General features: G+C 39.1%; 1 protein-coding gene across 1 annotated transcript in view; it reads left to right on the forward strand.

The window, feature by feature from the left end:
- lmnb1 (lamin B1) overlaps nucleotides 1–16,679 on the forward strand; it is a 38,808-nt gene extending 22,129 nt beyond the window's left edge. The window contains exons 6-11 of the mRNA XM_061980728.2: nucleotides 1,490–1,710; nucleotides 1,823–2,051; nucleotides 2,124–2,228; nucleotides 9,615–9,734; nucleotides 13,345–13,446; nucleotides 15,247–16,679. Coding sequence (XP_061836712.2) covers nucleotides 1,490–1,710; nucleotides 1,823–2,051; nucleotides 2,124–2,228; nucleotides 9,615–9,734; nucleotides 13,345–13,446; nucleotides 15,247–15,285 — 816 coding nt within the window. The 3' untranslated portion in view covers nucleotides 15,286–16,679. The remainder of the gene's footprint in view (nucleotides 1–1,489; nucleotides 1,711–1,822; nucleotides 2,052–2,123; nucleotides 2,229–9,614; nucleotides 9,735–13,344; nucleotides 13,447–15,246) is intronic.
- Nucleotides 16,680–22,755: the final 6,076 nt, after the last annotated feature.

Here is a 22,755-nt window from a genome sequence, read left to right on the forward strand (position 1 = left end):
GTGCATTAATTTGCAGAAATTGTTAGGAATTTGTGTAATTGCGACATCGCAAAATTCTGGAGAGACCGACTAATTGTTGATATGGACTGTGGGCATTAAAACAATCCTAACTGGAATGTTCAGTTTGTCTTAGAAGGTGTTTCACCTCTCATCTGAATAGGGGTGTCCGATATTCGCTTTTTGCCGATATCCGATATTCCGATATTGTCCAACTCTTTAATTACCGATACCGATATCAACCGATATATACAGTCGTGGAATTAACACATTATTATGCCTAATTTGGACAACCAGGTATGGTGAAGATAAGGTACTTTTAAAAAAAAATGTATAAAATAAAATAAGATAAATAAATTAAACATTTTCTTGAATACAAAAGAAAGTAAAACAATATAAAAACAGTTACATAGAAACTAGTAATTAATGAAAATTAGTAAAATTAACTGTTAAAGGTTAGTACTATTAGTGGACCAGCAGCACGCACAATCATGTGTGCTTACGGATTGTGTCCCTTGCAGACTGTATTGATATATATTGATATATAATGTAGGAACCAGAATATTAACAACAGAAAAAAACAACCCTTTTGTGTGAATGAGTGTGAATGAGTATAAATGGGGGAGGAAGGTTTTTTGGGTTGGTGCACGAATTGTAAGTGTATCTAGTGTTTTTTATGTTGATTTAATAAAAAAATTAAAAAAACGATGTGAATGAGTATAAATGGGGGAGGAAGGTTTTTTGGGTTGGTGCACGAATTGTAAGTGGATCTAGTGTTTTTTATGTTGATTTAATAAAAAATAAAAAAAACGATACCGATAATAAAACAAACGATACCGATCATATTACATTTTAACGCATTTATCGACCGATAATATCGGCAGGCCGATATTATCGGACATCTGAGCAGACTTCATCAGTTGGAGCTCATGGATTTAGATTGGCCAGATCTCGTCTGAGTGCTGGTGCCAACGATTTATACTGTAACTTTAAATCTCGGAGGGCAGACGCATGCCCAGGCAAGAATAGTTTCCTTTCGTGGTGTAAAAAAAACCAGCTGTTAAGATGCAAAAGAGCGACACCTCTGTCAACGCCAACGGCAGTCATTAACAATTATATTTATATAGCGCTTTTTTCTTGTGACTCAGAGCATGTTTACACTGAGAACACACTGTACATTCAAACAGGTGGTGGTAAGCTGCATTTGTAGCCACAGTTGCCCTCGGGTAGACTGAAACAAACGTGGCTGCCACTTTGTGCCTCTGACCACCACCTCGCATTCATACACAAATGTGGTGGCACTGTGAGCAAGGCAGTGACTAGAATGGCGGAAGCTAGATTCGCACCAGGAACCCTCGAGTTTCTGGACAGCCGCTCTACCATTTGAGCCACACCGCCCCATAAGAATGTAATCCCATCGTTAGCACGGTGGTTATCTAATTTTTAGCTAGAACTCCCTACATTGCCATCACTCTGTGACGTCCTCCTCTAGAGTCGCAGCCGGCGTGATCGCATCGCGGACCTTGAGGCGGCGCTGGCTCAGGAGAAAGACACGTGCCGCAAACTACTGGCGGAAAAAGACCATGAAGTGGCTGAGATCCAAGCAAAGATGCAGAAACAGTTGAATGAATATGAACAGCTGTTGGATGTTAAATTGGCTCTGGACATGGAGATCAATGCGTACCGCAAACTTCTAGAGGGAGAAGAAGAAAGGTGAGGAGCTCCTGACCACGAAAAAGTCTAATCAATAAAGTACTATCTATCTATCTATCTATCTATCTATCTATAAATTCATGCAGTGACCCTCTGCCTCTTTCTATTGCAGATTAAATCTCTCCCCCAGCCCTTCCTCGGATGTAGCCGCGTCGCCAGTCTCTTCTAGCGGCCGCAGTGTTCGTACAACCCATGGAAAGAGGAAGCTTGTTAGTTTTGAGGAACAGGAAGCCAGCAGTCCTGTGTCCATTGCTCATCCCTCCTCAGCCACAGGACCCATAAGTATTGATGAAATCGATACGAATGGCAAGTTTATACGCTTCCATAACTCTGGTCCTGAGGTGAGAGTTCATGTTAGGAAAAAAGTCTCATAACGATGTTCATTTAAATACACGTAACTGTTTTCTTGTTAGGACCAGGCCATGGTGGGCTTCCATGTAATTAAAACTATTGGAAATGTGACCGGCCACTTTAAGTTCTCACCCAGACATATCATGAAGGCTGGTCAGAAAATCACGGTAAGATTTTTTAAATTTCTCTTCTAAACAGTCAAAATTACAAAAGCCACAATTAAATGGTCTGGATATCTTAAACCTGAATATACTCCTGAGTGGCCATGCATTAGAGATGTCCGATAATATCGGACTGCCGATATCGTCCGATAAATGCCTTAAAATGTAATATCGGATATTATCGGTATCGGTTTCAAAATTATCGGTATCTGTTTCAAAAATTAAAATTTATGACTTTTTAAAACGCCGCTGTACGGAGTGGTACACGGACGTAGGGAGAAGTACAGAGCGCCAATAAACCTTAAAGGTACTGCCTTTGCTTGCCGGCCCAATCACATAATATCTACGGCTTTTCACACACACAAGTGAATGCAATTCATACTTGGTCAACAGCCATACAGGTCACACTGAGGGTGGCCGTATATACAACTTTAACACTGTTACACATATGCGCCACACTGTGAACCCACACCAAACAAGAATGACAAACACATTTCGGGAGAACATCCGCACCGTAACACAACATAAACACAACAGAACAAATACCCAGAAGCCCTTGCAGCGCTAACTCTTCCGGGACGCTACGATATACACCCCCCACTAGCCCCCTAACCCCCCGCCCCCACCTCAACCCCGCCCACCTCAACCTCCTCATGCTCTCTCAGAGAGAGCATGTCCCAAATTCCAAGCTGCTGTTTTGAGGCATTTAAAAAAAAATAATGCACTTTGTGACTTCAATAATAAATATGGCAATGCCATGTTGGCATTTTTTTTCCATAACTTGAGTTGATTTATTTTGGAAAACCTTGTTACATTGTTAAATGCATCCAGCGGGGCATCACAACAAAATTAGGCATAATAATGTGTTAATTCCACGACTGTATATATCGGTATCGGTTGATATCGGAATCGGTAATTAAGAGTTGGACAATATCGAAATATCGGATATCGGCAAAAAAAGCCATTATCGGACATCTCTACCATGCATTAAAATTCACAAATTGCATGGATTCTGCTGGGACAATATGTGACATTAAAATGTCTAAAATACAACTTTGGGTTTCAAAGGGGTCATATTATGATTGTGTTTTCCCCATTTAAATCACTTCATTGCGGTCTACATAACATGTAATGGTGGATTTTGGTCAAAATGTTGCATAGATTATGTTTTACAGACCACCTTCAAGCCGATTTCAGTCTCTTCCGAATGCGCCGTTTGTGGAAGGTCTTACTTAAGTGCCGAAGCCCTTCCCCAGGCCAAGCCCCCTTCAACTGCGTCTCCGCCCCGTCAGCTATGTTGTAGTTTTTATTAAGCGCTTCCAAATTGAGTCTACTTTACAGATATGTTAGAACTATATGCTACAGCGGAGGATTTCAGCATGCATGTGCATATGGTATGGTATGGTATGGTATTTGTCATTGAACAAGTACAACAAAACTTTGTTTTCATCACAAACCCGTTCGAGATTAGACAAACAAACAGTGTACAGGGTTACAGAACAGGAACGCTGATGGGTCGCCACAAGGCGCCCCGTAAAAGATGAGAAAAAGGTAAATGCTGGGAGAGGATGAGAAGAAAAATACAATCTAGACTGGGAAAAAACCTCTATAGCAGAGCACATACAGGACTGTCTCAGAAAATTTGAATAAGTGAAGTGAATTATATTTATATAGCGCTTTTCTCTAGTGACTCAAAGCGCTTTACATAGTGAAACCCATTATCTAAGTTACATATAAACCAGTGTGGGTGGAACTGGGAGCAGGTGGGTAAAGAGTCTTGCCCAAGGACACAACGGCAGTGACTAGGATGGCGGAAGCGGGAATCGAACCTGGAACCCTCAAGTTGCTGGCACGGCCACTCTCCCAACCGAGCTATGCCGCCCACATATTGTGAATATTGTAATAAAGTCCTTTATTTTCTGTAATGCAACTAAAAACATGAAAATGTCATACATTCAGGATTCATTACACATCAACTGAAATACTGCATGCCTTTTATTGTTTTGCTGATTATGGCATACAGCTTAAGAAAATTCAAAAATTCTATCTAAAAAATTAGAATATTTCCTCAGACCAAGTAAAAAATAAGATTTATAACAGCAAAACAAAATCAAACACTTGAAAATGTTAATTAATGCACTCAGTACTTGGTTGGGAATCCTTTTGCACGGATTACTGCATCAATGCGGCGTGGCATGGAGGCAATCAGCCTGTGGCATTACTGAGGTGTTATGGATGCTTCGGATGCTTCAATAGCAGCCTTTAGCTCATTTGCATAATTGGGTCTGGTGCCTTTCAGCTTCTTCTTCACAATACCCCACACATTCTCTATGGGATTTAGGTCAGGGGAGTTGGCAGGCCAATCAAGGACAGTAATGCCCTGGTCAGTACACCAGTTACTGGTGGTTTTGGCACTGTGGGCAGGTGCCAGATCATGCTGGAAAATGAAATCATCATCTCCATAGAGCTTTTCAACAGATGGAAGCATGTAGTGCTCTAAAATCTCTTTGGTACACAGCTGCATTGACTCTGGACTTGATGAAACACAGTGGACCAACACCAACAGCTGACATGGCTCCCCAAACCATTGCTGACTGTGGGAACTTCACACTGGATTTCAAGCAACTTGGATTTTGCTCCTCTCCAGCTTTCCTCCAGACTCTAGCGCCTTGACTTCCAAATGAAATACAAAACTTGCTTTCGTCTGAAAACAGGACTCTGGACTAGGGCTGAAACGACGCGTCGACGTAGTCGACGTCATCGGTTACGTAAATACGTCGAGGACGTTTTTGTTCGTCGACGCGTCGCATATTTACGTCACACTACCGTCATGGCGGAGCGCAAAGCAGACGATGCGAGCGGTGCGAGCGAGGGGAAAAAAGCACGCCAAAAGTCGTCAAAAGTGTGGGAGTATTTCAATAAACGGCCTAAGAAGAAACGCTACTTTTACTCCGCTACTTTTATCTACATTCAGCTCGCTACTCGCTACTAATTTTTATCGATCTGTTAATGCACGCTTTGTTTGTTTTGGTCTGTCAGACAGACCTTCAAAGTGCTTGCCTTACTGGTGACGTTTCACTTCGTTCCACCAATCAGATGCAGTCACTGGTGACGTTGGACCAATCAAACAGAGCCAGGGGTCACATGACCTGACTGGCTCCGAGCTAACTTCGGGTGTTACCATTTAGTGGTCAATTGTACGGAATATGCACTGTACTGTGCAATCTACTAATAAAAGTTCCAATCAATCAATCAAAAGTGTGAAGGAAAAAAAGACCCTTTTTTATTTCAACCGTAAAGACTGACTGCACAGTTCCTGTCTTCACAATAAAAGTCCCGCTCCATCGCGCCTGCGCTTTCAAAATAAGAGTCTCCGAAAGCCAGCGCAAACAAGCTAGCAAGCTACGGAGTTTGCCGCCAATGTATTTCTTGTAAAGGGTATAAAAACGAATATGGAAGGTGGACAAATAAGATGCCAAATAACAACCACTTTCATGTGGTATTAGACAGAAAGGAGGAACTTTTTTTCTCCTCCATTTGAAAACGTGGACGTTACCAGCACTACTTCCTGATTACAATCAATGCAAGTCATCAGAATCAGGTAATACACCAACTTATATTCTTGTCTTCATGAAAGAAAGGAATCTATATGTTAAACATGCATGTATAATTATTAAAACACCTTTAACATGTAAACAAAAACGGCAAAATAAATAAATATAAATTATATACTGTATATATCAATGTATGTATATATATATATATATGTGTGTGTGTGTGTGTGTGTGTGTGTGTGTGTGTGTGTGTGTGTGTGTGTGTGTGTGTGTGTGTGTGTGTGTGTATATATATATATATATATATATATATATATATATATATATATATATGATATGTGTGTGTATGTTACTCAGTACTTGAGTAGTTTTTTCACAACATACTTTTTACTTTTACTCAAGTAAATATTTGGGTGACTACTCCTTACTTTTACTTGAGTAATAAATCTCTAAAGTAACAGTACTCTTACTTGAGTACAATTTCTGGCTACTCTACCCACCTCTGCTAATAATGTTGTTGTATGCACACTGTGTCGAGCGGAAATGGCCTATCATAGCAGCAGAACGGCAGCGTTCTTGCCATCACCATCAACTAGTCAATCGTCCGCGTGAGTATACGTTGTCATCATTACAGAAAAACATGAATGTGTCATTTGTATCTGCGTTGTAAATTCATAAACTAAAGCACCGTTTCGCTCTGAGAGGAGCGTTTGGCGTGCCTGTTCAGTGTTTACAAAGACGCGCTCCTCTTTAACGCTAACGTTAATTAGTTGTGCAAATACCTTTTACAACATTAACAATTACGTATACTATGTACAAACGAACAATTAACTTTCACTTTAATCATACTATCATTGTTGTGTTATTAAGCAAAATAAGCAAAAGTTTTACTTTTGTTGAAATGTTTACACTGTTGTTACAGAGTATTTCGTTTTGCACTTTTTTGTATTGGATGTTTATCTTTATTTTTGCACATTTTAGCAAATAAGCAATACTTTTACTTTTGTTGAAATGTTTACACTGTTGTTACAGAATATTTCCGTTTTGCACTTTTTTGAATTGGATGTTTATATTTATTTTTGCACATTTTAAAGCAAAATAAGCAATACTTTTACTTTTGAAATGCTTATACTATTGCAGAATATTAAGATTTGCACTGGATGTTTACTTTTATATTTGCACATTAAAAGCAAATAAGCTACTTTTAATTTTGTTAAATGTTTACATTGTTACAGAATATTTTGTCATGTTGTTGTCAAAGTTGACTGAGTGGCCATACTTTTTTTTTTGTAAATAAAAGCCATGCCTTTTGAAAAAACTGGCCTACATTTATTTTTTCATCTTCATTTTAAATAAAAAAAATAATCGGTAAAAGGAAAAATAATCTATAGATTAATCGAAAAAAATAATCTATAGATTAACCGATTAATCGAAAAAAATAATCTGTAGATTAATCGATAGAAAAATAATCGTTAGCTGCAGCCTTACTCTGGACCAGTCTGCAACTGTCCAGTGCTTCTTTTCCATAGCCCAAGTCAGACGCTTCTTCCGTTGTCTTGAGTTCAGGAGTGGCTTGACCATGGAAATACGGCTACATGCTTCCATCTGTTGAAAAGCTCTATGGAGATGATGATTTCATTTTACAGCATGATCTGGCACCTGCCCACAGTGCCAAAACCACCAGTAACTGGTGTACTGACCATGGCATTACTGTCCTCGATTGGCCTGCCAACTCCCCTGACCTGAACCCCATAGAGAATGTGTGGGGTATTGTGAAGAAGAAGCTGAAAGACACCAGACCCAATAATGCAAATGAGCTAAAGGCCGCTATTGAAGCATCCTGGGCATCCATAACATCTCAACAATGCCACAGGCTGATTGCCTCCAGGCCACGCCGTATTGATGCAGTAATCCGTGCAAAAGGATTCCCAACCAAGTACTGAGTGCATTAATTGACATTTTCAAATGTTTGATTTTGTTTTGCTGTTATAAATCTTTTTTTTTACTTGGTCTGAGGAAATATTCAAATTTTTTTAGATAGGATTTTTGAGTTTTCTTAAGCGGTATGCCATAATCAGCAATATTAAAATAATAAAAGGCTTGCAATATTTCAGTTGATGTGTAATGAATCCAGAATGTATGATATTTTCATGTTTTTAGTTTCATTACAGAAAATAAAGGACTTTATCACAATATTCTAATTTTCTGAGACAGTCCTGTATACATATTACAACATACAACTAGAGACTTGCAACAGAGGGGAGGGAGTGGGGGCTAATTTGTAATGTCTGGTGTAGGGGCTCAGTTGAAATTAAGGTCCTGAACTGATGGTCAAATGGTCTTTTATTGAACATGTGTGAGTCCAATGACCAACGTAAGATCTAATGAGCAAGCATTCAGAAGAATTGGTATGAAACCCAAAACTAGTGAAGTTGCCACGTTGGGTAAATCATAAATAAGAACAGAATACAATGATTTGCAAATCCTTTTCAACCTATATTCAATTGAATAGACTCCAAAGACAAGACACTTAACGTTCGAACTGGAAAACTTTATTTTTTGCAAATATTAGCCAATTTGGATTTTGATGCCTGCAACATGTTTAAAAAAAGCTGGCACAGGTGGTTCGGAGAATCTGGAGAAATCACTGCACGTTAGCGATGATATTACGGACCTTCGATCCCTCAGGCAGTATTGCATCAAAAAGCGACATCAGTGTGTAAAGGATATCACCACATTGGCTCAGGAACACTTCAGAAAACCACTGTGAGTAACTACAGTTGGTCGCTACATCTGTAAGTGCAAGTTAAAACTCTACTATGCAAAGCAAAAGCTATTTATCAACAACACCCGGAAATGCTGCCGGCTTTGCTTGTTTTGGGTTTTATACATTAGGACACATATTTTAGCGTCAACTGTTTAAAAAAGGATCTATTTACAAGCTAGAGAATAAATTAGTTTTAAGGTGGGACTTGAATGCTTCTGGAGTAACATCTCTTACTGTTCCTGGTCGGACATTCCAGATTACTGGCGCCCGAATAGAAAACGCTCTAGAGCCTGCAGACTTTTTTTGGGCTCTGGGAATCACTAATAAGCCGGAATTTTTGTAACATAGATTTTGGGACAAAACATAGGGTACAATAAATCAGCAACCTAAGATCGTGCTCGATTGTTGAGTACTTTGTAAGTGACAGAACCTTATAGTTGTAACTTATGTGTACCAGGAGCCAGTGCATAGTTCAATAAAACTGCAATCTTTTACTACCAGACATGGGGCGACCCGAAAATAATAGGTTACAGTAATCAAGACCAGAGGTAACAAAAGCATGTGTAATGATCTCAGCGTTACTGGTGGAGAAAATGGGAACAATTTTAGCAATATTGCAATGATGAAAGAAGGCTGTAACATTCCTAATGTGCAGCTCAAACGAGAGTGTTGGGTCCAAAATTATATTTTTACCCATTTGCTTTGGACAACTGTTTTATTGTAGAAATTAAATATGGTATCCCTAAACAAGTGCCTGTGGTTAGCAGGACCAATAATCAACATCTTGTTTTCTCAGGGGTAAGATGCAAACAATGCTGGACATCCACCTAACATTTAGGGGGCTAAAGCAAATGCCAATGCCTGTTTAAATGAGAACTGGGTGAATATCTCACAATGGAAGCTTCCTTTACCCGTGACCCATCACAGAAGCTCTAATGTCACTCCATCGGTTCTTTATAGCCCAACTTTTTGAAATCAATCGTTTGCTGCACATTAATGTAAATATAAAATAGAATTGTGTTTCCAGCATCACATTTCTAAGCTAACTTAAAGGACTACTTTCCTCATCAGGTCTGGGCATCTGATGCTGGTGTGAGCACCAAACTTCCTACAGATCTGGTTTGGAAAAACCATTCATGCTGGGGTTCAGGTCAGGATGTTCATGTGGTTTTGGTCAACTGCCAGGGAGAGGTGAGACCCTAATGTTTCATTATTCCATTATAGTACCAGGCCTAAAGCGGTCCTGTGCCTTTATTGTGCTGTCTAATCATCCATCCATCCATCCATTTTCTACCACTTGTTCCTTAACGTCTTGATAACTTGACTAGAGCGCCCCCCAGAAACAGAAAAGAGTGAGAACTTTTTTTTAGTGTTTTGTATGTAAACATGAGCGGGTGAAACAATACAAGTAGTATTGATGTTTTTTGTTCATTTAGACATATTTATTCTTAAAACATTTTTCAGTTGCATTTTAATTTTTTATAAAAAAAATGTTTTAGTTGCATTTTCAAACAAAACATGTCTAAAAGAACGAAAAACACCAAACCTGCAGTATTAGAGGGACGGGAATCTTAACACAACTTTCGATTCTTCTGTTGATGATTCAATTCAACACGATTCTCGATTAAACAAGATTCTTTCAATATATAATTTGGATAAAAATAGTTTTAGAACATTTTCAAAACAGGTTATAGGTTGCAAAAGCTCTTGGCTGCTGAGGAATGATGTAAATGATGAGGTGCGAAATGTATTTTAAAAAGTTTTCATTGTTTAAAAAAAAAAATTAATCAATTTAGAATCTGGTTTGGTCTCAAATTGTATACTTCTGTATACGGGCTGTTCAGTATCGTGACCACCGATGGGCTTAGCCTCAGGCAGCATCCAGTCCTACCATTACGAGTGTTAAGGTGAGTATGTGAGTGTTATTTAATACCTAGAGGGTTCTTATAATGTTAAAAAAAAGTGTTGATGCTCTAGCTCAGGGGCCGCATGGAGGAAAATCTGTGCACACGCGGGCCGGACTATTAAAATCATGGCATTAAAACTAAAAAATAAAGACAACTTCAGATCTTTTTCTTTGTCTTACTTTGGCCAAAAATAGACCAAACACATTCTGAAAATATTGCAATAAAAATATAGAAAAAAATACCGGCAGCGGTAAAGTTTAGATCCATGAAGGAAAGAAGAAAGTGAATTAATGTTTATAACTGAATAAATGTACATATGCATAAAAATTAATTTTCATTTGTATTATTTGTTTTAATTAATTAATATTTCTGACAACCTTTTTCCAAAACACAATATAGAATGTGACATATAACAGGATAATGCATAGTTACATTTATCATTTGTTTTCAAAACGGTTACAAAAAAGTGGTACCCTAAAAATTTACTGTGGGACCCCATTTTTATGACCTGATGGGGTCCCTGGGACCCCATTTTGAAAATTCCTAGCACCAACACTGATGGAGTATTGGTGCGTGCAAAACAGCAGCAGGCGGCTGTGGCCTGCAGACCGGTTCTAAAACTAATCAAATATCAGCCCGGGAGGCATAGATAATTCATTCGCGGGCCGAATCTGGCCCGTGGGTCTTGACTTTGCTACATAGGCTCTAGCTATATAAATATCGATCCATTAATAATAATTTTTACTTTGCAGAAAATAATTTACCACTTAACACTTCCAATTATGTGTCTTCAATCTATCTCGATCTCGATTTTTCAAAATATGTTTATTAAAAAATCATATCACTATTCCTCGCTTTTCTGAGTTTGACTACAAACTGTTATTAGTCAAAATTGGCTGTAAGCTCTAAATTGAAAACTTTTAGGCATAAAGGGGCTAAATTAACTTAGGTAAACAAATGTAAGGTTGTGTACCCTCAGATCATCAACATCTTAACAGGTTGCTGTATTTTCACTGGTCAGTGGTTTGAATTAATATTTTTAGTGAAGAACTGCATGTGTGGGAGAAAGTCGACATTGAGAACACAAAAGCTTATGCTAGAATTGTATTTGTTGATTTCAGCTCAGCTTTTAATACAGTGCAAATTCACATACTCTTGGAGAAGCTCAAAGACATGGGTGTAAACTCCACCTTGATCAAATGGTTCCAGTCTTTTTTAACAAACAGAACACAGCAAGTGAAGGTCAACAGAACACTGTCAGACACCAAACACTGCAACACAGGCGTCCCACAGGGTTGCGTTGTATCACCAACACTGTTTACATTGTACACCAATGATTGTAGGACTGTGCACCCTAACAATTATATGGTGAAATTTGCGGACGATACCGTGCTCCTAAGCCTTCTACACAAGGATACAGACCCCTCTGTGTACCAAGACGAGACAGACTTATTTATTAGGTGGTGTGATACCAACCATCTTATTCTAAATGTGACCAAGACACAGGAAATGGTTTTGGATCCGAGGAAAGTGACTGACCATGAGCCAGTGGTCATTAAAAATCAGGAAATCACCCAGGTATCCTCATATAAATATTTAGGGGTTCATATTGATAATCTTCTCTGCTGGAAGACACATATTGACAAACTGTGCAATAGACTGCAACAGAGGCTATATTTTTTGCGAAGATTAAGATTGTATGGCGTAAGCAGCCACATCATGATGATTTTCTACCGTGCCATTGTAGAGAGCATCATTAGATACGGGATCACCTCATGGTTTGGCAACCTAACCGTTAAGCTAAAAAGCAAACTGGCCGGCATGCATAAAACGGCAATGAAAATCGTAGGGAGGAAAGAATATGAGCCTATACAGAGCATCTATGAGCAGGCAGTTAGGAAAAAAGCTAAGAAAATTATTTCCAACTCACAACACCCACTCTTCCCTGAATATGGAACCCTGCCATCAGGGAGAAGACTCCGGGTCCCACTATGCAAATGTAACCGCCTTAAATTATCATTTGTCCCAGCCTCCATTAAGATGACCAACAATGTGCAATAGAATGTTAATACATAGGTTAGCACTTTTTTAGCACATAGCACTTTAGCACATAGCACTTTAGCACATAGCACTTTAGAACTAAGCACTTTAGCACATAGCACTTTATCCATGAGCTCTAGTGCAATGCACACTGGTACTTTATCTTTATCTCCATACTGTAGATTTTATGCCTACATCAAAGTGCCACCTATGTCTATCAAGCTCCATGTTCTGATGTTTAAATGTTAGTTGTCTGGTTGTGGTTGTGGTTGTGGTTGTGTCTGTGCTTGTGTTTTTGTTCTGTTGTTTTTGTGTATGTTAAGAAAGCAATGATGCACTGTGCCCAAGACAAATTTCCCCGCGGGGACAATAAAGTTGAACCTTGAACCTTGATTATTGTACAGTACTCTGTCTTATTTATGTCCTAATGTATTACAGTATGTGCCTTATTTTTTAATATTAAGTACTGGTTGAAAACATTGTAAAGGTGACTACACAGGTGTTACTTAATTTCTCGAGCGCTGTAATAATAATTAAAAAAAATTAATAGGTTGTGAACAGGTTTTTATGCTCTTAACTATGAAAACATTCGATTTATCAGTAAGAATCCTCAATCAATCAATCAATTGATTGATTGAAGAATCCTACTTTGGCCAATTACAGCGATAAACGAGGAGCGACTGTACCAGTGATACACAAGGGTTTACTGTATAGATATTCTGTAAGTCTTAAAGTCACTCTTAATTATTGTACACAACTATTTTAGGAATAATTTTACCTGGCTTACGTGGCTACACCCAACATGTCTGTATGTGTATTCTGCTGATGAATTATTTGATTTGCATTGGTTTTAGGAAGTAGCAGAGAAAAGCATGACTTACAAGATGACAACAGATGAAGGTAACGACGAGGAAGATAATGATGGAGAGAAGGAAGAGCGCTTCTACCAGCATCAAGTTAGTACACATTAGATCCTAACAAAATAAATTCTGTTTTGTGTGGAATTAAATTTTGACTACCAACATTCACATTTGGGTTTTCTAATACTATCATTATATTGTGATAATGTAGGTTGATGACACATTTTTGCTATGTTGTGCAAATTTGACAGCAAAAAGCAAACAAAGGTGTTCTATAGAGTTTCCTCACTAACAAGCTCGCAGTTCTTTCCACAGCGCAAAGCCGTTTTTAAGTCAGCAATCTTTGCCTCCATGTCATTGTTTCTTACAAGTATCATTATCACTGGAGGAGGAGGATTAGCTAAACATGGTACACTATGCACAAAGGATAGAATAAGCCATGCTAACCACTAAGCTAAGCCCTTTAATGTAAACAGGGGTGGGCGAAACAATACAAATATAGACAGTAACAATACCAAGTATTGCATCGATATATGGTCGATACTACAGTGGTTACATCGATATTTTTTTCTATCCGAAATAGTTTTTTGTAATTTTTTTGTCATTGATTACAAACTCAGGAAATAAAAGCCAATCGTTTTTGCATTTGTTTAGTGTTTTTGCACTATTTACTTTATTATGGTGTATATTACTCTTATATTGACTTTATGTGTCTGTATTGTGATACATATTGCAGACTCCTGTGATATCATTACTGTATTTTCCGCACTATAAGGCGCACCGGATTATAAGGCGCACCTTCAATGAATGGCCTATTTTAAGATGTTGTTCATATATAAGGCGCACCGCATTATAAGGCGCATAGAATAGACGCTACAGTAGAGGCTGGGGTTACGTTATGCATCCCATAGTTGCGAGACTTGTTGTGGCTCAATATTGGTCCGTATATAAGGCGCACCGGATTATAAGGCGCACTGTCAGCTTTTGAGAAAATTGGAGGTTTTTAGGTGCGCCTTATAGTGCGGAAAATACGGTATATATTATTTGGCATATATATGTTAATAGAAACATTTCCAAATGGGTTACAAAAGCTCCTGATTTAGCTGCTGACGCATGTTGTAACATCTTGCGCCATGTACGGTTGATTTATTTGATCAAAACTATTATTATTCTGCTTGTTAATGAATTGTTAATATCTGTTTGCTTTCTGCTGTAACATGTTTCTATCTGCACTTCTGTTAAAATGTAATAAACACTTAATCTTCCGTTGTTTGGATAGTTTACATTAGTTTTGGGCGATACTACAAATTTGGGTATTAATCCAATACCAAGTAGTTACAGAGGCAGAATTGGTCATCAATACTGACATTTCAGCTTTGTGTAAGATAGTTAAATAATTCAATTTTTGATCACATTTATAATCAAACAAAAACGCAGGATAGCGGTGTAACAATATCAATTCAATATTTAAATTATTCCCTTGCATTACATCCATGCATCCATCCATTTTCTAATATTTTTAAATTAAGGCAAGGATTAGTGACTCACTTTGAAGGGACATTAGCCACTAGCTAGTTGGCAAATATGCTACATTGCATTGAGGACGCCTTTGTTCGCTTGTTGTCAAATTTGCAGGACACGGCATAGCAAGAAGAAAAGTTGGTTTTTCATAATGGCCCCTTTAACACAACAACTCGACTATTAAATGCACTATATAACTCCAACACTGACAAAATGCTAATAATCTTTTTCTCCTCGTTTTACCTTCAAACGTTCATAATAATTAACTATGAATGTACATTTTTTACCAAAAAAAGTGACAAATTGATAAACTCAAAGAAAACATTGTTTTTAAACAGTAATGTAAAATAAATGACTGACTTGCTTTTGATGCAGGATGAAGATATGGCCACCAGAGGCTGCTCCGTCATGTGATCCCTCTTGGCCAATCAGCAACAAACATCTCAGAATCCCCCGCCATTCATCTGCAAGTTATATTACCAAAATTATTATTCTATCGTCATTTGACTTGCTCTTTTCCTACACCAGCAGAATTGCTTTTATTAAGTAATATACTGGATTGGAACTTTTATTTTGAAATGTGTGTCAAAGTCAAGTGTTTAAAAGCCAGGGGTCGAATGAGTAGTTTGATGTGTATGTGTTTGTTTAAAACGACCACTGGAAAATGTGTTTTTTCATAATTTGTTTTTTAAAGTAAAACAAAAATGAATAATGTTATAGTTCGTCTGATTTTACAAATATTAGTTCAATTAAATGTGGAAATACATGAATGCCATGTATGTAATTGTCATTTTTGCTAACCCATTTGAGATGCCGAGTTCACCCGAAAGTACAGTTTGACATGGATTTGGGCGTGTATGTGAACAAATGTAGACGATTAAAACATGGAGAAATATTTATGCACAAAAGGCATGTTTGCTGACATACAAAAGTGAAGTGAATTATACAACGCTTTTCTCTAGTGACCCAATGCACTTTTATATAGTGAAACACAATATCTAAGTTACATTTAAACCAGTGTGGGTGGCACTGGGAGCAGGTGGGTAAAGTCTCTTGCCCAAGGACACAACGGCAGTGACTAGGATGGCGGAAGCGGTGATCGAACCTGGAACCCTCAAGTTGCTGGCACAGCCACTCTACCAACCGAGCTATACCGCCCGCAAAACACAACGTCCAGTTTCCAAAAACAATTTGAAATGTGGACTCGTCAGACCACAGAACACTTTTCCACTTTGCATGAGTCCACCTTAGATGAGCTCGGGTCCAGTGAAGCCGGCGGCGTTTCTGGGTGTTGTTGATAAATCGCTTCCGCTTTGCATAGCAGAGTTTTAACCCATGTGGTGATATCCTGTACACACTGATGTCACTTTTTGATGCAGTACCACCTAAGGGATCAAAGGTCATGGGCATTCAATGTTGGTTTTCGTGCAGTGCAGTGATTTCTCCAGATTCTCTGAACCTTTTGATGATATTATGGACCGTAGACGGTGAAATACCTAAATTCCTTGCAATAGTTTGTTGAGAAATGTTGTTCTTAAACTGCGCGACAATTTGCTCACGCATTTGTTCACAAAGTGGTGACCATCGCCCCATCCTTGTTTGTGAATGACTGAGCATTTCATGGAAGCTGCTTTTATTCCCAATCATGCCACCCACCTGTTCCCGATTAGCCTGTTCACCTGTGGGATGTTCCAAATAAGTGTTAGATGAGCATTCCTCAACTTTCTCCGTCTTTTTTGCCACTTGTGCCAGCTTTTTTGAAACATGCTGCACGCATCAAATTCCAAATGAGCTAAAATTTGCAAAAAAATAAAGTTTCTCAGTTCGAACATTCAATATCTTGTCTTTGCAGTGAATTCAAATGAATATAAGTTGAAAAGGATTTGCAAATCATTGTATTCTGTATTTATTTATGACTTACACAACGTGCCAACTTCACTGGTTTTGGGTTTTGTACATATCGATATAAAAAAATAAATACAACCACATACAAACAAAACCTGTTAAAGAAAACAAACGTAAATAAGAATCATTACTAATTAAAAGATGAATAGTTTGACAACAAACTGAGCTCATCTGAAATAAATGTAATTGATACTATATTATTAAGTTTAGGGGTTTTTGTATTTAAATAATTGAAAACTACAACTGTAATCCAATAGTCTATATTTTTTCCTCGCAGCAAAATATTACAAATAACCATTTCTAGGTTGCTATCCTTTATAAATGTGCCAATTGTATTATCTGCTATAGTAATTAGGACATGTCTTAACATTTGGCTAGCAGACAACCTCTCTAAAAGAAATGTTGTATGTTCCATGAATAATTTTCCCATTTTCTATATTAAAGTTTCAAGTAAAACAGTTGTCAACCATAAGGTTACCTTTTTGTTTTGAAAAAGTGCCGAAAAGTAAAAACAGAAGTCTCAGACACGTCAATTGTGCTTACCAAAATCTGTAGGAAGAGTTGTCTTCTTCTTGGCGTCTGGCTGAACATTGAGGATAGGTGGACCTCTGCTGGTCACACTAGGTATCACAGTCAAATTCAATGCATAACATTGTTGGATATGATATTAGTCAGAGTAAGTATTCAAGTTGACAGTTTTTGTTTTTTTGCAGTACAGTACAATTGTAATCAGTCAATTTGCAGTACAGTACAATTGTAATCAATCAGTCAATTGTAATCATAAGAATGTACAGATCAATAGATAAGCTTACATGCACTTAAATAATTAAGTTCAAGGTCTTCGTTGTACTTTGTACAGCATATACATACAAATATTTCTTAATCCTTTCAGGTTTTTAGAATTTAATTTCCTTTGAATCCAGCCAGGACTAAGAAAGCCGTTACATATTTTTTCCTGTGCACGATCTGCAACGAGATGGCAAATTAAAAAAAAAAAATACCTCAACAAAAAGCTTTCACAATTACGTTTCAACTACCGTATTTTCTGGACCATAGGGCGCACTGGATTATAAGGCGCGCTGCCGATGAATGGTCTTATTTTTTATCTTTTTTCATACATTAGGTGAACCGGATTATAGGGCGTATTAAAGGAGTCATATTTTTTTTTCTTCTAAATGTAAACACTTCCTTGTGGTCTACATAACATGTAATGGTGGTTATTTGGTCAAAATGTTGCATGGATTATGTTTTACAGATCATCTTCAAGCCACTTTCTGACAGTCGCTTCAGGATGCGCCGTTTTGTGGGCGGTCTTATTTACGTGGCTCACCTTCGGCAGCGTCTTCTCCCCGTCATCTTTGTTGTAGCGGTGTAGCGTGCAAGGACGGGAGTGGAAGAAGTGTCAAAAGATGGAGCTAACTGTTTTAATGACATTCAGACTTTACTTCAATCAATAACAGCAGCATCTCCTCATCCAGAAACAAGAACACCGGAAATGTGTCCCGTGAAAAATCGTCCGACTGGAACTCTAATAACTAAAGTTCCTTGGATGAATAATGTAAGCTCACTACACCGGTATGTTTTAACGCTTTCATGGCGAGTTTACTGATAGATATAAGAACTGTACACTACTTTATATTAGAAATGGCAACATCGGAGGATGAATGTCCCATAAGAAGATAGAGAAAAAGAAGAAGCTTATCGACTGCGGTGTTGGCGCTGACTTATCTGCCTTGCGTGTTAACAGCCGTGTTCAAGACCACTGTGTACATCCCACTGAGTGCCAAGTAATGCTAATGCTAGCGAGGCACTGCAGGAGCTTCATGGCCCTATTACCTCCCTGCAAATTAAGCACTAGTAACGCTGGGGACAACAGTGCTGATTATGTCTCCACCACCACCAAGACAATCACTGTCTACCCGAACAAGAAGCCCTGGTTGAATGCAGAGTTCAGAGCACTGCTGATGGCTAAGGATGCTGCCTATAGGACAAGCAAAGCATCAGCTCTCAGGGCAGGTAGAAGGGAGCTAGCCACAGGCATCGAGAAGGCTTAAGCCTGCTACTATATGCACAAAAGACCGGGGTCACTTTGCCTCCAATGACCCCCAGAATATGTGGAAAGGCATTTAGAGCAGTACTACAACACACAGGGTGCACAATGCCTGCTTTGTGACATCTGCAAAAACAACCCCAGTGTGAGACTCACACCACCTTATGATATATAATACCACTTTTAACATTTGACAAATAAATGATAAATGGGTTATACTTGTATAGCGCTTTTCTACCTTCAAGGTACTCAAAGCGCTTTGACAGTATTTCCACATTCACCCATTCACACACACATTCACACACTGATGGCGGGAGCTGCCATGCAAAGGCGCTAACCAGCAGCCATCAGGAGCAAGGGGTGAAGTGTCTTGCCCAAGGACACAACGGACGTGACTAGGATGGTAGAAGGTGGGGATTGAACCCCAGTAATCAGCAACCAGCAACCCTCCGATTGCTGGCACGGCCACTCTACCAACTTCGCCACGCCGTCCCCAAACAATTCTACAAAGCAACTCGGTAAAGAATCTCGGTATTATCTTTGACCCAACTCTCTCATTGGAGTCACACATTAAGAGTGTTACTAAAACAGCCTTCTTTCATCTCCGTAATATCGCTAAAAATTGTCCAATTTTGCTCACCTGCACTGGCTTTTGTTTTGCACTTAAGGTGTGACTTTAAGGTTTTACTACTTACCTTATTTTTCGGACTATAAGTCGCAGTTTTTTTCATAGTTTGGCCGAGGGTGCGACTTATACTCAGGAGCGACTTATGTGTGAAATTATTAACACATTACCGTAAAATATCAAATAATATTATTTAGCTCATTCACGTAAGAGACTAGACGTATAAGATTTCATCGGATTTAGCGATTAGGAGTGACAGATTGTTTGGTAAACGTATAGCATGTTCTATAGGTTATAGTTATTTGAATGACTCTTACCATAATATGTTACATTAACATACCAGGCACGTTCTCAGTTGGTTATTTATGCCTCATATAACGTACACTTATTCAGCCTGTTGTTCACTATTCTTTACTTATTTTAAATTGCCTTTCAAATGTATATTCTTGGTGTTGGGTTTTATCAAATAAATTTCCCCCAAAAATGCGACTTATACTCCAGTGCGACTTATATATGTTTTTTTCCTTCTTTATTATGCATTTTTGGCCGGAGCCACTTATACTCCGAAGAATACGGTACGTATAAAATAACAGTCGAGCTCTATCCTATCTTGCTGATTGTATTGTACCATACTGTATGTCCCGGCCAGAAATTTGCATTCTAAGAATTCTGGCTTATTAGTGATTTCCAGAACCCCAAAATGTCTGCATGCTTTAAAGCGTTTTCTATTCGGGCTCCAGTACTCTGGAATGCCAACCGTTAACAGTTAGAGATGCTACCTCAGAAGAAGAATTTAAGTCCCATCTTAAAAACTTGTTTATACACCCTAGTCTTTAAGTAGACCCCTTTTTAAACCAGTTGATCTGCCGTCTCTCTTTTCTGCTCTGCCCCCCTCTTATGCGTGGAGAGGTTATACATACAAGAGGCGTCACTATGGACTGGACTCTCATGTTATTAACCGTATCTACTTGGCATCCGTTGCACCGGTCACCCAGGAGTGCGGCCCCTTCCAGGTCTTATCGTTGTTCCCATTGGATTGAGTTTTTTCTTGCCCTTATGTGGGATCAGAAGATTTCGTTATGGTTTGTGCAGCCCTTTGAGACATTTCTGAATAAGGGCTATATGAATAATATTTGATTGATGATTGTGAGGACCCGACAAAGAATCAATCCCCCGATTTCTCTATGAATTTAACAAACTAGTCGATAGATTATGCGACTACTAAAATAATTGATAGCTGCAGCCTTACAGTACTATGGCCTTGTAGGGAGACCCATCTGCGGGCTTCGGGGCTAGCCTTACCATTCAAAGTGCACCCTTTGTCCATTTCTGCTCGTTTGTTTGTTTCCGCTTGTGGCTCAACGTTGACTGCAGCGTGTTTTCACGTACTGTGTGGACCAACAATCACACATTATGCAAGCTTGTTTAACAAATGGCACCCTCAAAGAAAATAACATTAACTTGTGTTAACTTTGACATTCCTCAATTAAATAAATGTATTAAGGAGTAATTCAGTTATTATTTCAGTTCCTTTTTTGGGATAAGTAACCTGACAGACGTATTTGAGTCAATCTCAACTTGTTTTGTGAGTGAACTCCCAAAGACAGCTTGTTTTCTCGCAAGGCTGGTTTTCCCACAACTGCTAGAAAAAAAGTTGGGCATAAAACACATGTTGTTCGACAGTCATGAAAATAGTCCAAATGCCATCCAAGTATGTCAAATTGAGGAGAAAGGTTTGGTTATCCCTGTGGTAGAATCACATTTTGTATTTTGTTTATGACCTTCAAATTGTTCAGTATACTCATTTGAGGAAGTCAAAGGTTCTTTAAAGGACTGCGGGGAAAGTAAACCGGCTGAGCTCAGTTGTCTTCAACCATTTCTGTTACTGCTGTTCAGAGTCCACCGTAAACTATGAAGTCTTATTTGATTCACCTTGAAAGATACATTGTTAAACACACAGATAGCCAATATGGATGCGTAACTTATACATTTCAACATCAATGGCCTTTAATCGACATAACTGAAGAAAATACCAATTCAAGTGATCGTAAAGAGTGAGCAGTTGAAATATTTATGGACCTAACAAGAAACAAAAAAACTGTTTTTTTTTAACAGTGAAAGTGCATTGAAACACCTCAACAGTGTACAAAATGGGTTATTTTCTGGCGCATTTAAAAATCAATAAACCTGCATCAGCAATTAAAACATATCTTATGTGGTACTGTCAAAATTAAAATGGCAAAAAACATATTAAACGTGAAGGGCAGCACGGTACGGGGTTAGTGCATGTGCCTCACAATACGAAGGTCCTGAGTTCAATCCCGGGCTTGGGATCTTTCTGTGTGGAGTTTGTGTGTTCTCCCCGTGGCTGTGTGGGTAATTCCCTCCGGGTACTCCGGCTTCCTCCCACCTCCAAACATGCAACCTTGGGATAGGTTCATTGGCATTGGCAACACTAAATTGGCCCTATAGTGTGAATGTGAATGTTGTCTGTCTATCTGTGATGAGATGGCGACTTGTCCAGGGTGTACGCCGCCTTCCGCCCGAATGCAGCTGAGATAGGCTCCAGCAACCCCCGCGACCCCGAAAGGGACAAGCGATAGAAAATGGATGGATGGATGCAGGGGCGCCGCTAGGGATTTTGGGCCCCATGAAAAGAATCTTTACAGGGTCCCCAAGACAGTGTCATTATTTTTTCTGTATTATAATTTCATCATCATTACGGGCCTCTCTGGGCCCCCCTCCATCATGGGCCCCTAGAATCCGTCTCCTTTACCCCCCCCTTTTCGGCGCCCCTGGATGGATGGATGGAGATGGCGACTTGTCCAGGGTGTTCCCCGCCTTCTGCCAGAATGCAGCTGAGATAGGCTCCAGCACCCCCCGCGACCCCGAAAGGGACAAGCGATAGAAAATGGATGGATGGATGCAGGGGCGCCGCTAGGGATTTTGGGCCCCATGAAAAGAATCTTTACAGGGCCCCCAAAACAGTGTCATTATTTTTTCTGTATTATAATTTCATCATCATTAGGGGCCTCTCTGGGCCCCCCTCCATCATGGGCCCCTAGAATCCGTCTCCTTTACCCCTCCTTTTCGGTGTCCCTGGATGGATGGATGGAGATGGCGACTTGTCCAGGGTGTTCCCCGCCTTCTGCCAGAATGCAGCTGAGATAGGCTCCAGCACCCCCCGCGACCCCGAAAGGGACAAGCGGTAGAAAATGGATGGATGGATGGATGAAAATGTATATAATATTCAAATGCATAGGCAAATTTATTTATCATCAATTGTTACAAGCGGCGCTCTGAG

The sequence above is a fragment of the Nerophis lumbriciformis genome, linkage group LG20 (genome assembly GCF_033978685.3).
Source record: "Nerophis lumbriciformis linkage group LG20, RoL_Nlum_v2.1, whole genome shotgun sequence".
NCBI lineage: Eukaryota > Metazoa > Chordata > Actinopteri > Syngnathiformes > Syngnathidae > Nerophis > Nerophis lumbriciformis.